This window comes from Halichoerus grypus, chromosome 3 (genome assembly GCF_964656455.1).
Source record: "Halichoerus grypus chromosome 3, mHalGry1.hap1.1, whole genome shotgun sequence".
Classification (NCBI taxonomy): domain Eukaryota; kingdom Metazoa; phylum Chordata; class Mammalia; order Carnivora; family Phocidae; genus Halichoerus; species Halichoerus grypus.
The window spans coordinates 102,839,040-102,861,198 of NC_135714.1; the positions used below are offsets into that span (position 1 = coordinate 102,839,040).

Genomic DNA, 22,159 nt, shown 5'->3' on the forward strand with positions numbered 1-22,159 from the left:
TACAATTAGGGCGCCTGGGTGGCTCAGTTGGTTGAGCGGCTGCCTTTGGCTGAGGTCATGATCCTGGAGTCCTGGGATCGAGTCCTGCATCGGGCTCCTGCTCAGTGGGGAGTCTGCTTCTCCCTCTGACCCTACCCACTCTCATGCTCTCTCTATCTCATTCTCTCTCTCAAATAAATAAATGAAATCTTAAAAAAAAAAAAAAAAAAAGAATCTTACAGTTAACAGTATCCATCCCTCATTTCTGAAGAGATGCCAAGTCAAATGAGGTGAGGTTCACAGGGAAGCAGAAAAATAGGAGAGTCACGTGCTCACTAATATTCTAATCTCAAATAAAGAGCCACAACTATTTTTGGGTTGAAGGCAAAATAAAAAATGAGTTTTACAGATGCAAACAAAATAGAATACATGATGCAGAATAAAAAAAAGTACAAGAGTTAATGAATAGTTAAAAATATATAATTAGCTAGGAAGAGAAAGTCAAAGACTCCTTACTCGAGGCTTCAGTCGACCAGGTGTATAAATGACACCCATCACATGCGATTTGTCTGAGGGAGTACGACTCCTTCATGTGCACACCGACAAAAGCAAAGGGGATTGCTTCACAAACAGGAGAAACATCTGAATGATCCAGACACTGGCAAAGTTTTCAAGGTTCTGACCAAGAAAGAAAAACTACATGAATTCTCCCCACTACTGTGTTAAGGGACACTTTAAGATAGGTAAGTAGAGAAAGGTAAGGTAATTACTGATTTGGTTTTGTTGGTAGGGAGTCAGACTTCAGTGGGAAAACTAATCCTTTCACCCAGCAGTTTCCCGTGTTTAGGAATTTCTACCAAAAGTTTTATTTAGCCTCATATTTATGAGCATAGTTTGTGAACAGTGGTCCTGGGGTGATGAAGTAGTTAAACCTCAGGAGCTGCACACGGAGGGGCTTCCTGCTAACAGTGCCAGCAAGGAAGAATCAAGACTATATAACTTTGAGCAGCATGAAACCCTGAAAATGATTCTCCTTACCCCCCAAACTAGAAAAGGGGTAAAACCTTCCCCGGCCCTGAAGCACACTTCAGAGTCGTGGGAAAACAACACCCAGAGAAGTTGTCCTCAGGGGAGAAAGTGGTAGTAATGGCAGGAGAAAGCAAGTATCAGAGGAAACCCAATCTCTTGTAGTTTTCTTAAAGGACAATGTTGGTGTTCCAAATTTAACAGAGGTAGCTATTCATAATATTATGTAGAAATGGACTAATAGATAAAGCTGTTGAGATACAGGTGATGAAAACTGTTGCCTGCGACACTTCCATTTTTGAGGATCTCAGTGTACCAAAAAAAAAAAAAAAATGAAGAAGTGATAAAAAGAGAGTTACTAAACAATGATATATTTTAAATGATCCCTCTTGTTAGACTCTGTGACTATATTACTACTTCATTTGGTTCATGATGCTACATTCCAAGACCACTGTCACTCCCTCGCCCTTCCCTCTGTGCCTCTATCCGTCCTCTGACAAACCCTGACATAAGCATTATAGCTTTTGCATTAGAAACTAGGGCCTTTGATATTTTTTGAAAAAATATTTAAAAATAGATAATAATACTATCAATGAAAATCAAAATGGACGTTTCTCCATATCTCTCTTTTAAGTTGTTATAAGCACTTGTCACTAACTCAAAATCAAACGGGAGCAGCAAAGTACAGCAAGAAAAAAAAAGGAAAGAAACACTATATTCCACTAATGTGGTCAGTGTTCAAAAATGATCTTAAGTGTCAAAATAACATGGAGAACAAAAATCATGTAGTTCAAGACTTTACGAATGACTTCTTAGGGAAAATCTAAGGCTCCGAAAGTGTTATGCTAAGAATATCATTTACTTCTGTGCAGATTCTACACTCAACTGTTCTGTGAACTCTTAGTTTATCTGCAGGTAAGAGAACATTCAATATGACCTAATGTTAGTAATTAACCACTTAGAAAATAAATATAGCAAAATAAGCTTCCTCTCAACACAAGCAAGTTATCTAATTCTTATAAAAATGTGAAAAACATGCCTTAAATTTTCATTTGCGTTCATAGTGACTTTGCTAATTGTCTATTTTTATTTATTAATAATTGCCATATTGTCTTATTGTTGTTTATAATTATTTATAGCTACCATTTTTGTAATTTTGAACAAATATTCTAAAAAGAATGAATAAATTCTTTTAGACAAAGAATCAGAAAAACAATGGCTAAAATCCAAGTATAACTGAATTATAATATACTGATCCTTTATTTCTAAGCTGATCACAGGTATTTACTAAAAAAAATTAACTGTTTCCTAAGACAATGATTTATTACTACATTCATACAACAGTGTGCAAGCAAGCCTAGAACAGAAGGGCCAACACAGCCGGTATCTATTAACAGGAAAAGTTGGTTGGAACTGTAGGCAAGTAATTAACCTTCTGGCCCAGAGCTTTAAAACCCCAAAAGCAGTTCCTAGAATTTCTTTCATAATTTATGAACAACTGATGGAATTCTTGTCACAGTCCATGGATTCCCTTGCGGAATTAGCCCCAGCTCTCACCGACCCTCCGAAGCTATAAACCAACAGGAGAATGTGCTCTACTATTTCGGCTGACCCACAGAGTGCCATCCCTGTCACTGTAGCATAGGAAACCAGATGATAAATTACAGAGCTGCCTGCCAGGCACAGACCTAAACATTTCACCTTCACTGACACTGACGCTGACACACAGTACACGCACCCTCACTCACCCCAGACCAGCCCTGTCTGACAGCAAACCCTCCTCTATGTTCTACAGATGATCTATATTCTGCTGCTAAAGGTTATAAAAAGATGATGATGATGACACTGGGAACAGAAGGTCAGACCGTATATCAAGGGAGGTTGCATAACTGTGGTTAAATACAGGCAGGAATTACGAAGACAGAGCAAAGAGCCACCGTGGCGGCAGCAGCTCACACACCGCATGCGCACACTGTGCTAGGCGCCCTGCAAAGTTCCTGACACAGACTTTTCATTTGCTCCTCAAAACAGTGCCATGACGTTAGGACTGTTCTTTTTTTTTTAAGATTTTTATTGCTGCCTGTGTTCTCCTTTAGGATTTTGATGGACTCCTGCCTCGCATTTAGGTCTTTCAACCATCTGGAGTCTGTTTTTGTGTGTGGTGTAAGGAAATGGTCCAGTTTCATTCTTCTGCATGTGGCTGTCCAATTTTCCCAACACCACTTGTTGAAGAGACTGTCTTTTTGCCATTGGACATTCTTTCCTGCTTTGTCGAAGATTAGTTGACCATAGAGTTGAGGGTCCATTTCTGGGCTCTCTATTCTGTTCCATTGATCTATGTGTCTGTTTTTGTACCAGTACCATACTGTCTTGATGATGACAGCTTTGTAATAGAGCTTGAAGTCCAGAATTGTGATGCCACCAGCTTTGCTTTTCTTTTTCAACATTCCTCTGGCTATTCGGGGTCTTTTTTGGTTCCATACAAATTTTAGGATTATTTGTTCCATTTCTTTAAAAAAAGTGGATGGTATTTTGATAGGGATTGCATTGAATGTGTAGATTGCTCTAGGTAGCATTGACATTTTCACAATATTTGTTCTTCCAATCCATGAACATGGAATGTTTTTCCATTTCTTTGTGTCTTCCTCAATTTCTTTTATTTGTTTATTTATTTGACAGTGAGAGATGCATCCCCGTTGGAATTGTTCTTACCCCAGTCCTTTAAATGAGGAAACTAAGCAACTTACTATAAAGCTCACGCAGGGAGGAAATGAATAAAATGGAGTTTGAAAGCCTGTCATATGACTCCACAGTCCATACTTTGGATATGAACTAGGTATTAAATAACAAGAAGTGGAGATAGCTGACTTTGTGGTGGGAAAATTTCTCCATAAGTGGAATTAAGTAACAAATTACAGACCCTCAAGCTTCCAAGTCGAGATTATTAACCTCAATTGGTTGATATGTCAACAAGATACTATCATCAAACATCATGGAAGGAATGTATGTAATTCTACAGTAAGTTTAAGAGTAACAGTAAAACTTAGAATAAGAACTAAAAATACCAGTGAAGTGTACACTGAACAAAGTTAAAGCCTTAATTTAGCTCTAGAGGAACAATATACAAGTAGTGTAACCTTAGCAATTCACTGTATTTTGTGGGGCATGGGTTCAATGAAGAGACTTGAACTACAAAATTTATGAAATTCCGTCTATTCTAAAAGTGAAGAGTACTGTATTTTAGTAATCTTTAAAAGCAAATGCCTTGTGCACACTTGCTGTGCATGTTCTTATTCTAATCACCTAATTATGAAGAATGAATGGACTTCAGAAGGTGGATACAGGGTTTGTAAAAAATAACATTTTCAAAGTTAATGGAAAAAAAACCACAAAGTTTTGTCAGACTTCACCTTAGCTGTACAAAATGGCGGTAATGGGAAGGGGAGGGAGCAGGAGGGGAAAAGAAGGTGAAGCAAGGATACAACTGGTTGGTTACTTAAGGTAGTAAAGGATAAAACCAATCAAAATGTGAATTGGAGAAGTTTTTAAAATGTTTTTTTAAAGCACTATTAACAAAAAATTACAATAGAGACATAAATACTAAGACTCCTCCCAGAACTAACAGGTAGTAATCCAATAGCTAAGTTATCACTGTCTTATAGAATGACCATTAGTCATGAGCCAATAAAATAAGACCTGTTCTAAGAAAATTAATATGAAGGAAACTGCCTTTAATACTCCACAAAGCAATACCATCATTATACTAAATAGGAAATGATGAAAGATAACCAGTTGGCAAGCTGGAAGGAAGAAACATAGACAGGTGTCCTGTTTTCTCTTCATAAAACTTAATGTTATTTGATGTTATAAAAAAGAGAAGTAGCTTCCCAAAATATTGATGGACAGTTTGAATGCTATAAAAACGAAATGAAATTGACTCCTTCAACATAATGGGGAAACCATGGAAAGACTATTACCTCTATAAAAATCTTAACACATTGCAGTGTATTCAAATGTACATCCATCCCACTTAAAAAGCCCAACTATCAATAATCATTTCCTAGAAATAAAAAAGGTAATCTGTCCAACTATATGACATTCTGAAAAATGTCAAACTACATAAATGTCAAATGTTCTTCTGGAAAACAAAGCTATGGAGACAGTAAAAAGATCAGTGGCTGCCAGGCATTGAGAGTTAGGGGATAAATAGGCAAAACACAGAGAATTTTTAGGGCAGTGGAAGTACTCTGTATGATATCATATTGATGAACACACATTACACATTTGTGCAAACCTTCATAGAATGTACAACACCAAGAGTGAACCATAATGTAAGCTATAGACTCTGGGTGACTATAATGTGTCAATGTGAGTTCATCAATTGCAACACATACCACTTAGATTGGGGATGTTGATAACAGAGGAGGGTATACATGTGGAGGGAGGCGGTAGGAGGGAAAATCTCTGGATCTTCCCCTCATTTCACTGTGAACCTAAAACTACTCTAAAAAATAAAGGCAGGGATGCCTGAGTGGCTCAGTCAGTTAAGGGTCTGCCTTCGGCTCAGGTCATAATCCCAGGGTCCTGGGATCAATCCCGCATTGGGCTCTCTGCTCAGCGGGGAGTCTGCTTCTCCCTCTCCCGCTGCCTCTCCCCCTGCTTGTACTCTCTCTGACAAATAAATAAATAAAATCTTAAAATAAAAATAAAAATCTGGAGAATTAAATTTAGTCATCATTTTCTCTGTATGTCATTGCCCACTATAAAGGTGACTCAGGAAGAAAATGAATAGTAATGCTAAATACACACACACACACACACACACACACACACACACACACACCTTTCATTTCACTCTAAAGGATAAAATTTTCCTAAAATAACATGTGACTTTTAGAATTCCATTCCTCATCTTTTATATTGGAGAACTTACAGGATGTGTGTAAATCTTGTAATTATAACAACTGTGTAGCAGCTGTGTAGCAAAAAAGAAGAGATAACACAAAAATAAGATAGAACTTGAAGTCAAAAGATTTGGATCTTACTACCTTGACTGGATAGGTCATTTGTTTCTCTGAATCTCAGCTTCCTCATCTAGAAAATGAGAATGGTCTTAGAAACCTATCACACTAACTGTGGAAGGATACACTAACTCAGATAATATTTGAAAGAGCTTCTCTCCTTCAATAAACTTGATTAAAAACCTGAGCCTGATCTGCCCTGCCCTTCAGCTCAGAATGTAGTCATGGAGCCAGATATGCAAAGTAAGTATAATATCATAATTGAAAAGAGATGTTTATATATAGTAAGCAATGGGATCCCCAAATCTCTACTAGATGAGAGGCTATGAAGAGCAAGAGACTATAATATACTACACAATTGTTTGTAATTATTCCAGTTCCTGTAAAGTGGACTTTGTCAAACAAAATGGATAGGGCATTTGTCAGGACCAATTTCCTCTACCTTTTTTCTAATAAGAATTTTAAAAACTGGCCAATTCCAAGTTAAAAAAAGTCATGGTAAGTTTTTAGTGCTGGTTGGCCAAATATTGTTCTTTATTCCTTCATTTAAGCACTGTAATTTTATATATATTGGTGAGCTAAATCTTAAACCATGCTGTTAACTATTATCTGTTATACAATTGTTTCCAACCAACAGCATGATAAAGCAGTGAGGTAAAGAATGGAAAGAAGAGCAAAGGGCCCAACTTTATATTGAGGTGGGACTGGCTAATATATTGGGGAGTTTAGTAATTTTATTCTTTGATTCTAACATTTCTCAAAGTGAATTCCATGATTGTATAGTTAATTTATGAAAAAATGATTTTATGGTCAATTAAATTTAGATTCAAATCCAGGACTTCTTGCTATGAAGCCAGCATTCTTTCCACTATCCCACAGGTATGGTAATGTATTTGTAGATTCTTTTATTTATTCAAGAAGCATTCCCTAGGTTCTTTCTCCATGCCAGTCAGTTCTCTGAATAGTAAACAAGTAAGTTATCGGATATGGGCACAGCTCTAAAGGAACAGAGAACTTACGAATGACTGAAGAAGTATGAGCACTTGGAAGCGTGCAGTATTGAGAGAAGCACAAGATAGAGCATATCCACCTAATGTGGGAATAAGGGATGGTCACGTGACATATCGTGGAGAAAGTTACATTTACTTGGAGACTGGGGGAAAGTGAAAGAAGCCTAATAAGTGAGCTTGGAATGTCAACTGTGAGAGGAATTGGTAGTTGATAAGTCTCGTGATAGGTAAGGGACAGTCATTTTGCAGAAAGCAAGGGGAAACCACTGCAAGATTTATAGCAGGATAACAGCATGACTGGGTAAGCCTTACCAACTCTTTAAACCTTCTTTTGTAAAAAATAGATATATTTACAATATATTTAAAAAAAAATTCTAAAGACTATGCCAATAGCAAATTTCATGGAATTCCTTTTTCAAGAAGATGACTAAGCATGCAGTAAGAAGTTCTGCTTCTTCAGAAGAATCTGAGTTTTCTCTCTGAGTTGTCTGACTGTAAGCAACAAAACAAAACAATAAAAAGTCTGTTTATATTTAAAGAATAGAAATCTTCCTGTTGAAAGAACTAGGCTTTGAGAGAGATGCAAACAAGATGTAAGCTGTGAAGCTGGATGTTCAGGAAACAGCTCTTAGCAGCACTTAGTTGGCATCTGCATCCATTCAGTTGTTCTCACTGGAATAGAACACTCCCACTTTTAATTATGAAAATTTTCAAACAGGCAGAAAAATTGGAAAAATAGTACAATAAGCCATATATACCCTCACATGGGTTTAATGTCACCATATTTGCTTTCTCATTCTCATTTCTCCCTTTTTTAAATATATTTTTGCACTTCTTTTTGCTGCTCCACTTGAGAATCAGATGCAGAAACATGTCACACCTAAATAATTCAGCATAAACCTAATAATAGCAGTTACCTGCATAATCATAACGCTAATATATTTTAAATATTTTATTAGACAAGAAACTTATATGAAAACACAGAAAATCATCAAGAAAATTCAAATTGTCCATATTTATAATACAAAGAAATAACCACAGGTAATAATTTAGTATTTAACCTCTAAGGCCTTTATATATAAATATATTATCCTTATAAAAATATATCATTTTGTTTTTGTAACTTATATTTCTTTTCATGTTAACTAATATATGATGTACTAATATATGATATTGCTCACAGAATATTCCAATTTATAGATATACCATAATTTATTTAACCAATCTTCTAAACTGTTGGATATGCAGGCTCTATTTCCATTTTTTTTTTCCCTATTATCAACAGCTCTTCAAGGAACAGGAGATTGTTCTTTTTTTTAAACAAATTTTACTGTCTATGATCTCTTTTTGGACTTAGAAATCGAGCATACTTTGGGTTTATGTCTAATAAGGAAGATAGTAATAATTTAAAAAGCCAAGGACAACTTTTGATGTGACAAGGTAAATTAAATTTTTGACAGATTATCTTGGAGATCATTACAGTTTAATTTTAAGAAAGAAGTTAGTTAAAAACACATAGCTCAGAATTTAAAACACCACTAAAAATAATTTTTCCAACCAAGTTCTCCTTTCAACACTAGTTTACTAAACAAAAAGGTCAGGTTAATCAGGAACACAGCCACCTAAATGCATTTTTTCCATCAAAAATGCATTTTTCCAAGGGTAATACATTAAAAAAAATACCATGATTATTTATGCCAGACAACATGATAGTAAATTAGCTCCTTATCAATAGTCAATCAAGATTATGTCTATAAATTATTAAAGTTTCAGCATATTCAACAACTTAGGATCTTGATAAACTTGAAAGAAAGGAAAGGGAAAGATATTGAACATAAAATTCTCAGGATGATATCTGTAAGAAGGAAAAACCTAAGAAAAGGAGAAAACAATAATATAAGAAATTATATCAATCACTTGTTTCTTCTGTACAATCAGGACATGGTGCTAAAGACTCTGGCACGATTTTAAGTCCACCCACGCTCAACATGGCTCTCTACTGCTCTTTTCCTTTTGCTTCTTTTCTTTTTGTTGTTCTCTGCTTCTGTTTTGGTTCTCAAAACTTCACTTTCCCTGGATACTTCTAAGCAAGAAGACCTCCTTTCTCTCTTTAGGGCACCCATTATTCTACATCCATCATGTATAATGTTTGATATGTTCTTGGTTATAGGTTTCATTTAAAAGTATTTAAGAGACCACTCTAAGATTACAAATACTATTTTGACATTATGTCTTTTAGCTTTAGCCAAAAAAATTCCAGAATAAGAAATTATGTTCCACAGCTGTCCCTTCCTCCACCTCTGTGTAATAGTTGTACTATTGATTCTTTGGCCTGTGTAAGCTAACATTTCCTCATCCACAAAACAGTTACTATGCTAGACGTCTACTGCATGAGGTACTGGGGCTACAGTGATAAAGTCAAATACTCTGGCTCTTGAATAGGAAGCCTCAGCAATGTAATCTAGTTACATTTTACCACATATAGTCCAGCTACTGAAAACCATTAAGATTCAAGTAAAATGATCTGGCTATCAATATTCAGAGTATTTTTCCAAGTCTTCTCAAGTATTTCTCTACATGATAGATAAAATCCAGACAAGGTTCTGTCAAGAATATTTAATTGTTTAAAGATATTTGCAAAAGATATATCCAGTAAGGGATTAATATCCAAAATATGTAAAGAACTCATACAACTCAAGACCAAAACAACAAATAATCCATGAAAAAATGTGCAGAAGACCTAAAGAGGCATTTTCCAAAAAAGACATAGAGATGGCCAACAGACACATGAAAAGATGTGCTACATCACTCATCATCAGGAAAATGCAAATCCAAACCACAATGAGATAACATCTCACACCAATCAGAATGGCTAGTATCAAAAAGACTAGCAATAACAAGTGGTGGTGAGACTGTGGAGAAAGGGTAACCCTTGTATACTGCTGGTGGGAATTTAAATTGATGCAGACGCTCTGGAAAACAGTTTGGAGGGTCCTCAAAAAAAACTAAAAATGGAAGTACCACACCATCCAGTAATTGCACTTCTGGGTATTTACCAAAAGAAAATGAAAACACTAATTCAAAAAGATGTATGCACCTCTATGTTTACTGCAGCATTATTTACAAGAGCCAAGATATGGAGGCAATGCAATGTAAGTATCTATTGACAGATAAATGGATAAGGAAAATGTGGTATATATACATGATGGAATATGACTTCACCATAAAAAAGAATGGTATCTTGCCATTCACAAGAGTGTGGATGGACCTAGAGGATATTATGCTAAGTAAGTCAGAGGAAGACAAATGCCATATGATTTCACTTATATGTGGAATCTAAAAAACAAATGAACAAATACACAAATACCACCACCAACAACAAAAAGAGAAATAGACTCATAAATAATAGAGAACTAACTAGTGATTGCCAGAGGGGAAAGCAGTGGGGGGATGGGTGAAATAGGTGAAGAAGATAAGGGGAACAAACTTCAGTCACAAAATAAGTCATGGGGATGAAAATTGCAGCATAGGGAATATAGTCAATAATACTGTAATAACTGTGTACGGTGACAGGTGGTATTTAGACTTATCCTAGATTTATCATGGTGAGCTTTTTATAACATATATAATTATCAGATCACTATGTTGTATACCTGAAACAAATATTCTATGTCAACTATACTTCAGTTAAAATTTTAAAAAAGAATATTTAGTTGTTTATTCAGCCTTCACTAGGGCATAGCCCTCCTTCATGGGAGAAATTACACAAAAAGTCATAAGAAATCAAGGGACGACCCCTTTAGGAAGCTATCCATGGCATACGGGACATTACGGTTCCATCACCCTCGTATCCAGTAAAATCCTACAGCATCCAGGCAGTATTCCAAGAACTTTCTAACTTTAAAAAAGCCACATTTGATGTCAGTTATAGGAAGGAATTTTAAGAGGAGGCCCTTAGCCTTCTATAAAAAGTGAAACTGCTATTCCTTATTCCTCCATTAGAACAGAATATACAGTAAATCACAATTATATCACAACAAAACATTAGCCAAATTATTTCCATTTCAGACATTTAACTTAGTTTGGGAAAGTAAACTTATTTAAGATTTTTCTAAAGTAAGGAACTGGATTCTATAAAATTTTAAGGAAGAGAAAACAGCCAAGATTAATTCTTAATCTGGGAGATATTTTGTAAGATTATGATATTCCTTGTCTTAAAGGAATTTGATTTCTTTAAGTTGTTTTTATCACCAATTACAATTTACTTACCTGTGTGGCTACGGATATGAACTCTCAGTGTACCACTGCTGGCAAATTTCTGGCCACAATATGGGCAGATTTTCTCCTTTTCTCCTGTATGTGTCTACATGGAAAGGAATAAAAAGGGTTGAGGATAAATACAAAGAATTAGGTAAAAATGATTAAGTGCCTCTGACAATGGTAAATCCTTTTTTTCCAGGATTATGTTTCATTAAGATGATTTAATATCACAATGAGATTTTAAACAATTTATCATGAGTATTCCCACTGGTTCAAAAAATAAAATAAAATAAAAAACCAAACCTTAGAATCATGCATTAGTGCTAATTTGAAAATAATTCTGCACTTTACTTTTTAAGCCTTTATGGAGCCCCCAAGTAAAAACGATTAAGTGATACAAAACCAGTATATGCTGGCAAAACCACATAATCAAAATGGGGTTAAAGCTGCCCTTTACCGCTGCCAAGAAACACTTCCTTAGAAGCATTTTTCACATTCTTTGTGCGTATTTAACTCTTGAGGGCAGAATTAATCTCAATAAAGTAATCTGTTATTTGCATTATGCTTGCCTGACTGGATTGATTTTACGGCAAAGCAAAAAGAAATATAAATCTGATTTGATCTTTAAAATCAGCAGTGTTAATTGAGCAGTCAATTTGAAAGAACATCCTTGCCCTCCACATACCTTTAATCTCGGCATAAAACAACCACACAAGGAAAGGTGAATATGTATCATCAAAAGTGAGTTTTGCTGGAATGTTAAAGAGTTCAAAGAAAAGAGTAAGCTCTCCCAAAAAGAGGAGGCAGATGGAGCTTTTTAAACTTGGCTCACAATCTCATCAGGAGACCAGTTATTCTACCAGCATCAAAATAGGTCATTCCAATAAATGAGGGGGTCAGAGCTACTTTTCAAGTCCCATTGTTTTTCAAACTTAGGAGAAGGGGAAAAGAAGGGAGAAGGAAATTATTTTAGATATCTGCACATTCTCAGTGACACTTTTTAAAATTTTTTTCATTTCAACAATGACCTACACTTCAATGAAAGCATACAGTGGATCATCTGGGTTACCACCACAATGCAGAGTTTCCAGGGCCTGTGTTTGCATTAGGTTAGTGCAAATTACTGGCATAGCCATGGGCTAATGTAAAAAGAATAGGAAAGTTTTTTTGTTTTGTTTTGTTTTTTCTTTAAATGATGTGTTCCCAGGAGGGACACACTGGCCGGCACTGAGTGAAAGGGGTAGGGCAGTTACCTCATCTCAAAAAACCACCAATGTAGCAAAACATTCTCCATATTAATTGCTAACTTTAATATAATTAGTTTCATAGCCTTATTGGTATTTAATTGGAAAATTTTCACATTCAAATTATAATGTGCATTTGGAGAGACACTATTGTATTTGTAGTTTGTAAAAGAGTTATAAACTAAATACCTTAGTCAACATCAGTGTCCTTTTAAATATTTTTTCCATTGAAAATGATTTACATTATATTCAAGTTTGAGAAATATAGTCTAACCAACTGCCACGCTAGCCCATGACACTGGCTACAACAGACATCTCCTTGATTTTGCATTTGGCAGGAACTTAACTTTCCATTTTCACTCTAAGTTCTTATACAAAACAGTTATACATTCTTTACAGTAAGAGCTGTTACTCCCATGGTCCCCGTTATGGCTCATTTTAAAGGAAATGGTATAACATTTTAACATATAGCAGACCTATTTTCTTCTCCTTCCCTGACAGAAGGGGCAAAATACAATAATTCTTTCTTGATTAGTGTACGGTTGTTTAGAAATTGTATATATCTATTATTACAGCATTGGATTATTCCAAAGAGGCAGCTATCAATTTACTTATAGTATCTATATAAAATCCACAGCATTTCTTTTGCTGCTACATAAGTATTTCATTGCTCACCTACATGACCTAAGTTAATTTTCAGTGGCATAAGTTTCCAACTAAACAACACTAAGTCAACATTAATGAAAAGAATTAAAATGCTTCTTTGGTTTAATTAAAAAATGTATCGATATGGAATTTGGTTAATTGGTTTTAAAAGACATTTAAGGTATAATACTAAAATATCTTAAATATAGATAAGAAAGCATGGAAACAGATCACTCTGACAATACTGGATAAATGTATGAGACAAAAATGAACAATGCTCTGCAAAATGTACTATATAACAATCTGTGATTGTGGACAAACAACTATTATCTCTCTTGAAAACTCAGTATTTTTTCCCACATTGATTAAAACATGACACAAATTTATTAAATTCATGCAAAAAAAGTAATTCAAGCAAAGACAGTTGAAAGACTATCTTCTCCAGAAATTTGAAAAAAGAAGACAATATCATTATTACTGAACATTAAAGAAACAGCAAAAGAACATTCCTCAATTCAGTGCTTTGACACAGCCATACTAAGGACAGGTACCAAAATAAAAGTCACACTGAAGCAGGAATCACTTCCTCACATTCACTCAGCAGTACACACCAAGTAGCGGAATCTATTACTTCATAGTCATTTCTAGAGTCAACATTAAAACTTATAACGGTGTTTGTTACACTATGAATTTTGCTATTTTTGAAAATACACTTAAAATGTACTTATAAAACAAATACAAATAACCTCTTGATTTGCCTACAGTAATTAGCATAACACAAAAAAGATAATCTCCAAATCACCGTAAGTAAGAACCTCATTTTATTTGAGTTAAGCAAATACTTAATCAAGTCCCTCTTCTGTGCCAGGAACTTCCCTAGGCCCTAGAGATGCACGATGAAGGACCATTCCAATCCTAGAAAAGAGCTCAATCTAATAACTTGTCAATAAACACCTGAATTAGCTCTGAAAAATAAAATTAAGGCACTAATCATTTTTTAGATAAAAACCCACATTAATTCAAAAATGTACAAAAATCGACAAGCTCCCACTCATCAAATACTTTGACCCATCTATCATCATAGCTCAGCGCTGTGCAGAATCCATACCTAAATCTAGGTTCACCTTCATCTGAATTATATATCTCTTCTGAAAAAGTAAAGACAACAGACATTTTTTGAAGAGCTCATATAAATCATGCATCCCTTGTCATTTTGAGGAAATATGTTGACTAATTAATATAAAGTTGATTATCACATGATAATTAGCATACATGCCTATATTGCTGAAGTATGTAATCCATTTAAACTCACAGAAGGCTTCTACTTACTTTCTTATGACTTCTAAGCACTGAAGGTGTAACAAATGCCTTATTACATAGCTCACATCTGTATTTCTTGTGTCTTTCATGGACCACCTGGACATGAACATTTAAGGTATCCTTCCTTTTAAAGGTAGCGTCACAGTGATGGCACTTGAAAGTCCTCTCACCTTAGAAATGAAAAAGTCAGATAAGAGAAAGATCAGATGCAACAGCAGGGTGATGTTAACTCTCCCTCATGGGTTCCAGACGTAGTGTTCTTTTCTCCAAAAAGTTAGCTTTATTACTAACAATTTATCATAACCAGAAGAGGTAATTTTTCACATCTTTCAATTCCATATTTGCTCATTCATTATGTGACCAGTGGGAAGTGCTTTAACCTTCTTATGTTCTCAGCCTCTTTAATTGGAAAAGGTGGAGACTCAATTAGCTAATTTTCTAAAGGAACCATGAACTTTCTCTAAAAGTAGGTCTTTCTAGGGCAGGGAATCAGGTTTGAAGTAAGTAGAGTCTTGTGGTGACAGAAGGCTTCTGTCAAGCAGAGTAAGTGGCTTTTGGGGTCCCTCCTAAACTCCCCTCACTCCACAACCTTTATGGCCTTTAAGGGACAGGGCACAGGCAGAATAGGGTCATGGGTAGCACAGTGGGGAGGGACGCCCCTGGGGGCACACAGAAATAAGTCAGAGCCAGCCCCCTTCTAGGACAGGAAAGGGCTACAACACCCCTTTACTTCCTCAGCACTATCTCAGGAACTTGGACTAGAGGCACCCTAACATGGTCCTTGGTCTGCTAATTAATTAATTAGCTGGGGAAGGGGCTCAGCTCCCAGGCTGTCCTCAGACAGGTTAGAGGGCTGCCTCTCAGAGAGGCAGTTGGATTGGGACAATTATCCTTTTCTACCCAAGAGCCCCTGGGTACCTGTGAGGGTTTTCACCTTGTTCTCATTCTATTGCCTAGGCCCACAGGGAAAGCAACTCCACAAACTATGTTTAGGGGTACGGTATGGTACTTTTTAAACTTTCATATAATGCTATCCTTGTAGGTCTTCTTAACAAACACATCTACCTTTTAGTGGTCTATTTAAATACATTTAAGCGATGCATGCGCACAATTAGAAAGCAGTTTTATCTCTCAGGAAGTTATAACACGATTATATAAATTAGACAGACTAGTATTTGTTTTTTGTTTTGTTTTGTTTTATTTTAAAGATTTTATTTATTTATTTGACAGAGAGAGAGAACACAAGTAGGCAGAGTGGCAGGCAGAGAGAGAGGGAGAAGCAGGCTCCCCGCTGAGCAGGGAGCCCGATGCGGGGCTCGATCCCAGGACCCTGGGATCATGACCTGAGCAGAAGGCAGACGCTTAACCGACTGAGCCACCCAGGCGCCCCAGACAGACTAGTATTTGAACATATTTTCCCTTTTTAAAGAACAATTATATAAGTACAGATTCACATATTATATTCATTATGAGACAAAATATACAGATAACTTTCTACATTGAAATAAGAGATTACCTCAATTTCAACCAAACTCATCTCACTTCCCTCCATTAGAACTAGCATAGATTTAGAAATGTGAAGATCCTATTATTTCTTCATACCAAATTTAAAGGAGGAAGGACAAAAAGAAGGAAAAAAGAAAAAAAGAAAAAGACAAATGACCCTTTTCAAACAGAATCATGGCTCTTTAACTTAAAATCTCTGAGAGCCCCGTTGAAATCTGATGCTTGGAACAAAGTCACACCCAAACCATGCAAGAATTGTGTAGATTCTGAGAGCTATGTTTGTATGTTGCCTTTGTGCATTTTTGTTGCTGGGTGCTATTACTAGTTTGTCTTTACATATCTTTTTAGATTTATTTAAATACTTTATTTGTATAAAATGTATAACCAGTGAGAGTAAAAGAAAGTATCAATGACATAAGACTATAAATAATACCAAAGCAACTCAAGAACAAAGAGAAATTAAAAAACAAAAACAAGGGGTGCCTGGGTGGCTCAGTCAAAGGGTCAAACTCTTGGTTTCAGCTCAGGTCATGATCTCAGAGTCACGGGTCCAGGCCTGTGTCTTAGGGCTCTGTGCTCAGCAGGGTGTCTGCTTAGGATTCCCTCCCTCTCCTTCTCCCTCTTCCCCTCCCCAATCCCCCTCTCAAAATAAATGAGTAAATCTTTACAATTAAGTAAATAAAAAACAAAAACAAAACAAAAAAGTAAACCTCCAAGATTTCTCCTATTAAAGCATTTCTATTAAACTATCACATGAATCAAAATATTGATTCCTATACAAAGACCTCTTCAAGCTATACCAAGGGAGGCCTTACCTTTCTTCTTTCATATTTTAATTCCAGATTTCTTTGTTTTAAGCTTATCAGAATTTTTTAACTCTGATGAGATTTAATCTGATGTTATCAGATTTCTTTGCCTTAAAGAAATAAACATAGGATTAAAGATAGGATTTTTCCTATCTTAAAACCAAGAAGCTAGCTAGTAACCTGCCTTTTGGTTTTCAGTGCGTTAGAAAATAGCAATAATTCCCAAAGTAATTATGACAAGCTATTCTTCGTATTTTGAGCCAGAATGCTGACAGAAATTTCTAAAACAGCCTGCATGTTTTGAAGTTAAACAGGTTTTAATTTTCATATTGTGTAAGATAACATCTAGTATTTTGTCTTATTCTGTCTACTTCTGGTTTTTCCCATCCTTTTAGTTGACCTGCCTTATCTGATGTTTAACTTTACCTTCAATAACCCACTTACTCAGTCAACTACAAAGCTGATTTTCCAGCCAAATGTCTTGATGCAGCTTCATAAAGCCTGTGATTAATGTACTGATCAACATTCTATTAAATACAGAATATGCAAGCAGAGTCTACACCACTGCTTCAAACCTCTGTCTCAAGTATATGAGAACCAATCAGCAGAAATCAAAAGTAGCAGATTCCTTATAATAAATATTCCTTGTCGCTATTGAAACTAAATTTTCATCTGTCTAAAGAAAAATTTCCTGAGCATCAGGCCAAATTTGGCCACAGAAGTCTTAATAGTATGAATGAGGTTCACTTGTCCCAATCCCTACTCTAAAATCCATTCATCTCATAATGATTGTCTTTCTTAAATGAGAGCGAAATGGGATGGAAATTCCTGCTGTTACATGACAAATTTTATTTCTTAAATGCATGGCTGTCCTTAATAAAGAAATAGAAAGTGGTGTTGACCAATTCTCCAGAGCTGTAAGGTCAAATACAGAATGTCATGAGACCTTAACACTACCTCTTATGTAGGAAAAGAGGCATTTCATCATGATCATTACCACTTGGTATTTTTAAAAACTTTAATATCTTTGGTATTTTGAATTTTAGACACTTCTACTTGATCAGAGAAAATTTCTTCCAAGACACTATCTTATCTGTACAGTTGTCATAACTGATTAATTGTTTCGCTTTCCTCAGAAATATTAAAAATTTAATCAGCAGTAGGAACTTTGTTTCAGAAGATGTTCCACTGATTAAACAACTCAAAAGCAATCAATACAAATATTACCTACGTTATGCCATTTTTCTTTACTTTTAGATACAGTAATGTAGCAAATGTCCGGTTACTTTGATATTTGAACCCACTTTAAAACTCAGCTTAGCAATAGCATTTTCTCTGAAATAAAGTGATGTAAAGTGTCCTTTCAGTGATGTGGGTATAAGGTGCTGTATTCTAAATACAGCTCTGAGTGTAACTGCCTTACAAATTTGCATGGTGTATATGTGTATAACTTCTCTCAAAAGAAAAAGAAGTGCTCCTGCCAAAAGAAGTAAGAAGTTATTAGATATGTAGATATTAGAAGTTATTAGATATGTACTCTGATCTTTTCCAACTTTAAAAGTCTGTGAGCTAATAAAATCATGCCAGACATCTGCATGTTTTAAAGGGTCAGACATGTTTCCTTAATCATTATATTTAAAAGGGAACAAAAATGTCTATTTCAGAACAAATTTCAAAGATACCTTACTGAATATGAGAGAAGATTTTATATACAAACCTTAAATAGTGCAAAGAAATGATATAAAAGAAAATGTCTCATAAAATGATTTATCTTAATGTGGGAAAATAAAGCAAGGATAAAGGAAGAAAAGGTGAAAAGCAGAATTACCAGCCCTGTTTATGTTCAAAAGCAGATCACATAACCACATATAGGTCCACTTCTGTGACGCCTACATTCTCAAAAGTTGTAAGAACAAAGTTTGAGATAATTCAATTTGTCCTCAACTGCTTGTATTGTGACTTACTGTTATGTATGAGCAGGTGTCTCTGCAAAGAAAATGGGGTTCGGAACAAAGCTTTACATTCTTCACACTGGAATGGTCTCTCTTCAGAATGGGTCTGCAGATGAAAGAAACTGTGAGTCAGGAGGATCTAGAATCATCTAATCATGACAATAATTGGAGCTTGTATTCATGATATGGGAGAGGAATGGGAAGGTAGACAATATCTTGTTTCTTCTGATGATGTTCTTTCACTATAAAACTGTAAACACAAATATGTAAAACAACTATTTTTAAGTTCTCACATTAATTATAAATTTGATAAGTAATAAAGGAAATTGTTCCTATAATCTCAAAATGCTAATCTGAATATACACAGACTTCTCAGGATTTACTCTGCAGAGTAAAATGATTTGTAATTTCTCTGAAGACTAAACCTTCTTTTTTACTGGACAGGCTTTCCCTATGCTACTACAACATTTTCAACATAATCAAAGGAAACTGGTAAAAGGAGACAGTTTCCACCTTCTATCCTCAACTTCACTGAATAAGTTCCAATAATTTTTAGTCCTAGATACCCTTTTCCTCCTAAATTAAACTAGAACATTTACTCATACTTAAACCAGGTAATATTCATTAAATATTTATTTTGTGTCACTGCTGCACTCAACACTTTACATGAATTTTTTCACTTAATTCTAACAGTAATTGGATGGACAACATACTATTACTGTCCCCATTTTACAGATGAAAAAAACTAAGGCTCAAAGAATTTCAGTAACTTGCCAGAGATCAAACAATGTAGATGCAGCAAGCACCTTTAAACACACAACAAACAAAAATACACTGAGAAACAATAAACAACAGAAAATCAGAAATAAAAACAATACAAACAACAAAACAGTATGCTTATTCACTTCACCTTTTTTATTGCATATCAGTATTAACCTGTTTTGCATAAGTCAGTGTATATAATCCTATTCTACCATGGATGACAAGATAACAATGCTCATAAATGCTAAAATACCAAAAATTGAACTATTTTCTCTTATGATAATAAAACAAATCATACAATTCATTAGTTTTTATGATACATGTGGTATAAAAATAAAGGGAATAAATAAAGCACTTTATTCACAACATAAAGATTTAAACATTTTCTTAATGTACATTATAAAATTCAAGATATAAGTATTACCTATTAACATAATGTTGGTGAAAAAGGGATTATCCTGCCTGTTTTTAGTTGTAAAAAATATAGAGAAAGGATGAGGGGAACAAATATTTAAAACTTGGGATAAACTACACGTATTCAAATGTGTTATTTAGCCACATAAATGAACATGCTAGCTGGGAATAAAATAGAACAAAGAGTAAGTTTCTTTCATTACATAAAATATATGGACACTTAGTATAGGAAAATATGGTCCTTCAAATTGGTAGAACAGTGGATTGTTTAGTGAACGGTTTTGAGGCAACTGTATAGACATTTAGGAAAAAATTAAACTGGATCTATTACTCATTCACCCCTTTCAATAAATCCCATTTCAATTCAGCCTTTTTTGCAAATGTGAAGAATAAATTGTAAATATACTAGAAGAAAATATGAGTGAATTGTTAAATACTTTTTGAGCAGGAAAAGGCTTTCTAAGCATGGCAGAAACTCAGATATGCAGATGAGAGAAGGCATTAAATTTAAAACTGCAAGGCAAAAATGTTTGGTGACAAAGAAAATATTTGCAACATGAAATAAAAATTTTAAGCTGCTAATATAAGGAGTTATGGCACATTAACAGGAAAAAAATGAAAACTCCAAAGAAAAGGCGCAAAAAGACTCCTCCAAGTAGCACTCTTGCAATATCCTTCATTACTTATTTTGTGCCCAGTCCATGCTATGCACTTCATGCCCTTATGTGTCAGTCCTGTTGTACACACTGGGGATGTAGCAGTAAAAACAGAAGACTAAGTCCCTGTTGTCATGGAGGTCTCACACTGGCAAAGAGAGAAAGACAAGGAACAAATGATAAAATATGAAATACATGCTATAGAGAAAAAAAAAAGAAGGGAAAGGGGATAGCAAAAGTTTCAAAGAATGCGGTATCAATTTTAAACAGAAATTCCAGCTGAGAAGGTGACTTGAAAGAAGAACTGATGGAAGTGAGGGAGCAAGGGCATGTCTCCCTCAGAGGCACCTGAGCAGGAAACACTATGGAGGCCAGTGTGGCTGGAGTACATGTGGAAGAAGCACAGAAGTGGGGAGATGAGGCCAGAAAAAAATGGGCAAAGAATGGGAAGGAGAAGCGAATCATGTAGGGCCTGGTTGGCCACTGTAGGAATTTTGTCTTTTACTGAAAAAGATAAAAAATCTCAAATGAGTTTTGAGCAGATGAGTGGCATGATTCACTTGACATTTAGTAGGATACTAAGGTGGCTGTGCTGAGAAAAGGATAGAGGGGGACAAGGCAAAGCAGAGAAACCAGAGAAGAACAGCAATAAACCAAACAAGAGATAATTAAGGCCTATATCAGAGTGGTAGCTACCATTGTAAAGAGAAGTGGTAGATTTCTGGATATATGAGGAAAGTCAACAGGTTTTGTGGAGAGGCTTGAATTTGAAGCATAAGACACAGAAAAGAAGATCTAAGATTGTGACCAGAATGACGGTAGGCTGGATCAGCCATTAACTAACACATGAAAGATCAAGCAAGAAACTAGTCTGGTGAAAGATAAGAGGGGTTCAGTTTTGGGTGGGTTCAAATGACTAATCAAAGATGTCTAGTAGACAGTGGAATATTTCAAGTCTGCATTATAGCGTAGAATATTTGGGGATATCAGATTATATATTGTTAGTATTTAAAGCCAGGAATACAATGAGAGAATGAAAGTTAAAAAAAAAAAATACTCTCTGTGGTATATCAGATTGGCAAAGGTGAGGAGAACGGATATTACTCATTGTTGACAAAAAGGTAAGATCGAGCAATCTTCTATCTTATAACTGGGAATGTACATTTTCTGAGTGGCAGTGTGGCTCTGTTGACCAAACTGACAAATGCACATACTCTTTGACTAACCAACTCTCTTGACAGATACAGATCTGGCAATTATTTACATAAACAAAAACTTTTTTAAAAAACCTCCTAAATGCCCACTGGCAGATATAAACCTGGGTAACTAAATTTGAGTGGCTACTGTATATTTATTTTGATATGGAAAACCCACGATAACATATTTTGAGTGTCAAAAGCACGATGCAAACCATTATAGATAGAATACCATTTGCTGCATACATACACACATGCAAAATGGGGTGTAGGAAGATGTCCTACGAAGTGCTGAGGAGGGTTTTCATAGTAAAGTGGAGAGTGGTATCTGACAGAGCTTTTGCTTTCTTCTTTATACCTTT

General features: G+C 35.3%; 1 protein-coding gene across 7 annotated transcripts in view; it reads right to left on the reverse strand.

Annotated features, from left to right (window-relative positions):
• The window catches only part of PRDM5 (PR/SET domain 5), a 191,446-nt gene that overhangs the window by 59,074 nt on the left and 110,213 nt on the right, over nucleotides 1-22,159 (reverse strand). For 6 of the 7 annotated variants that reach the window (XR_013446444.1, XM_036099222.2, XM_078069187.1 and 3 more), the window contains 3 exons: nucleotides 18,782-18,875; nucleotides 14,515-14,675; nucleotides 11,306-11,399 (listed from right to left, as the gene is read on the reverse strand). Coding sequence is in view for 6 of the 7 variants with exons in the window: in XM_036099222.2 (XP_035955115.1) it covers nucleotides 11,306-11,399; nucleotides 14,515-14,675; nucleotides 18,782-18,875 (349 nt within the window). In the remaining variant the exon portion in view is untranslated. Of the gene's footprint in view, nucleotides 1-7,438; nucleotides 7,529-11,305; nucleotides 11,400-14,514; nucleotides 14,676-18,781; nucleotides 18,876-22,159 lie in introns of those variants that run through there. The other variant, XM_078069189.1, reaches the window with a different exon arrangement.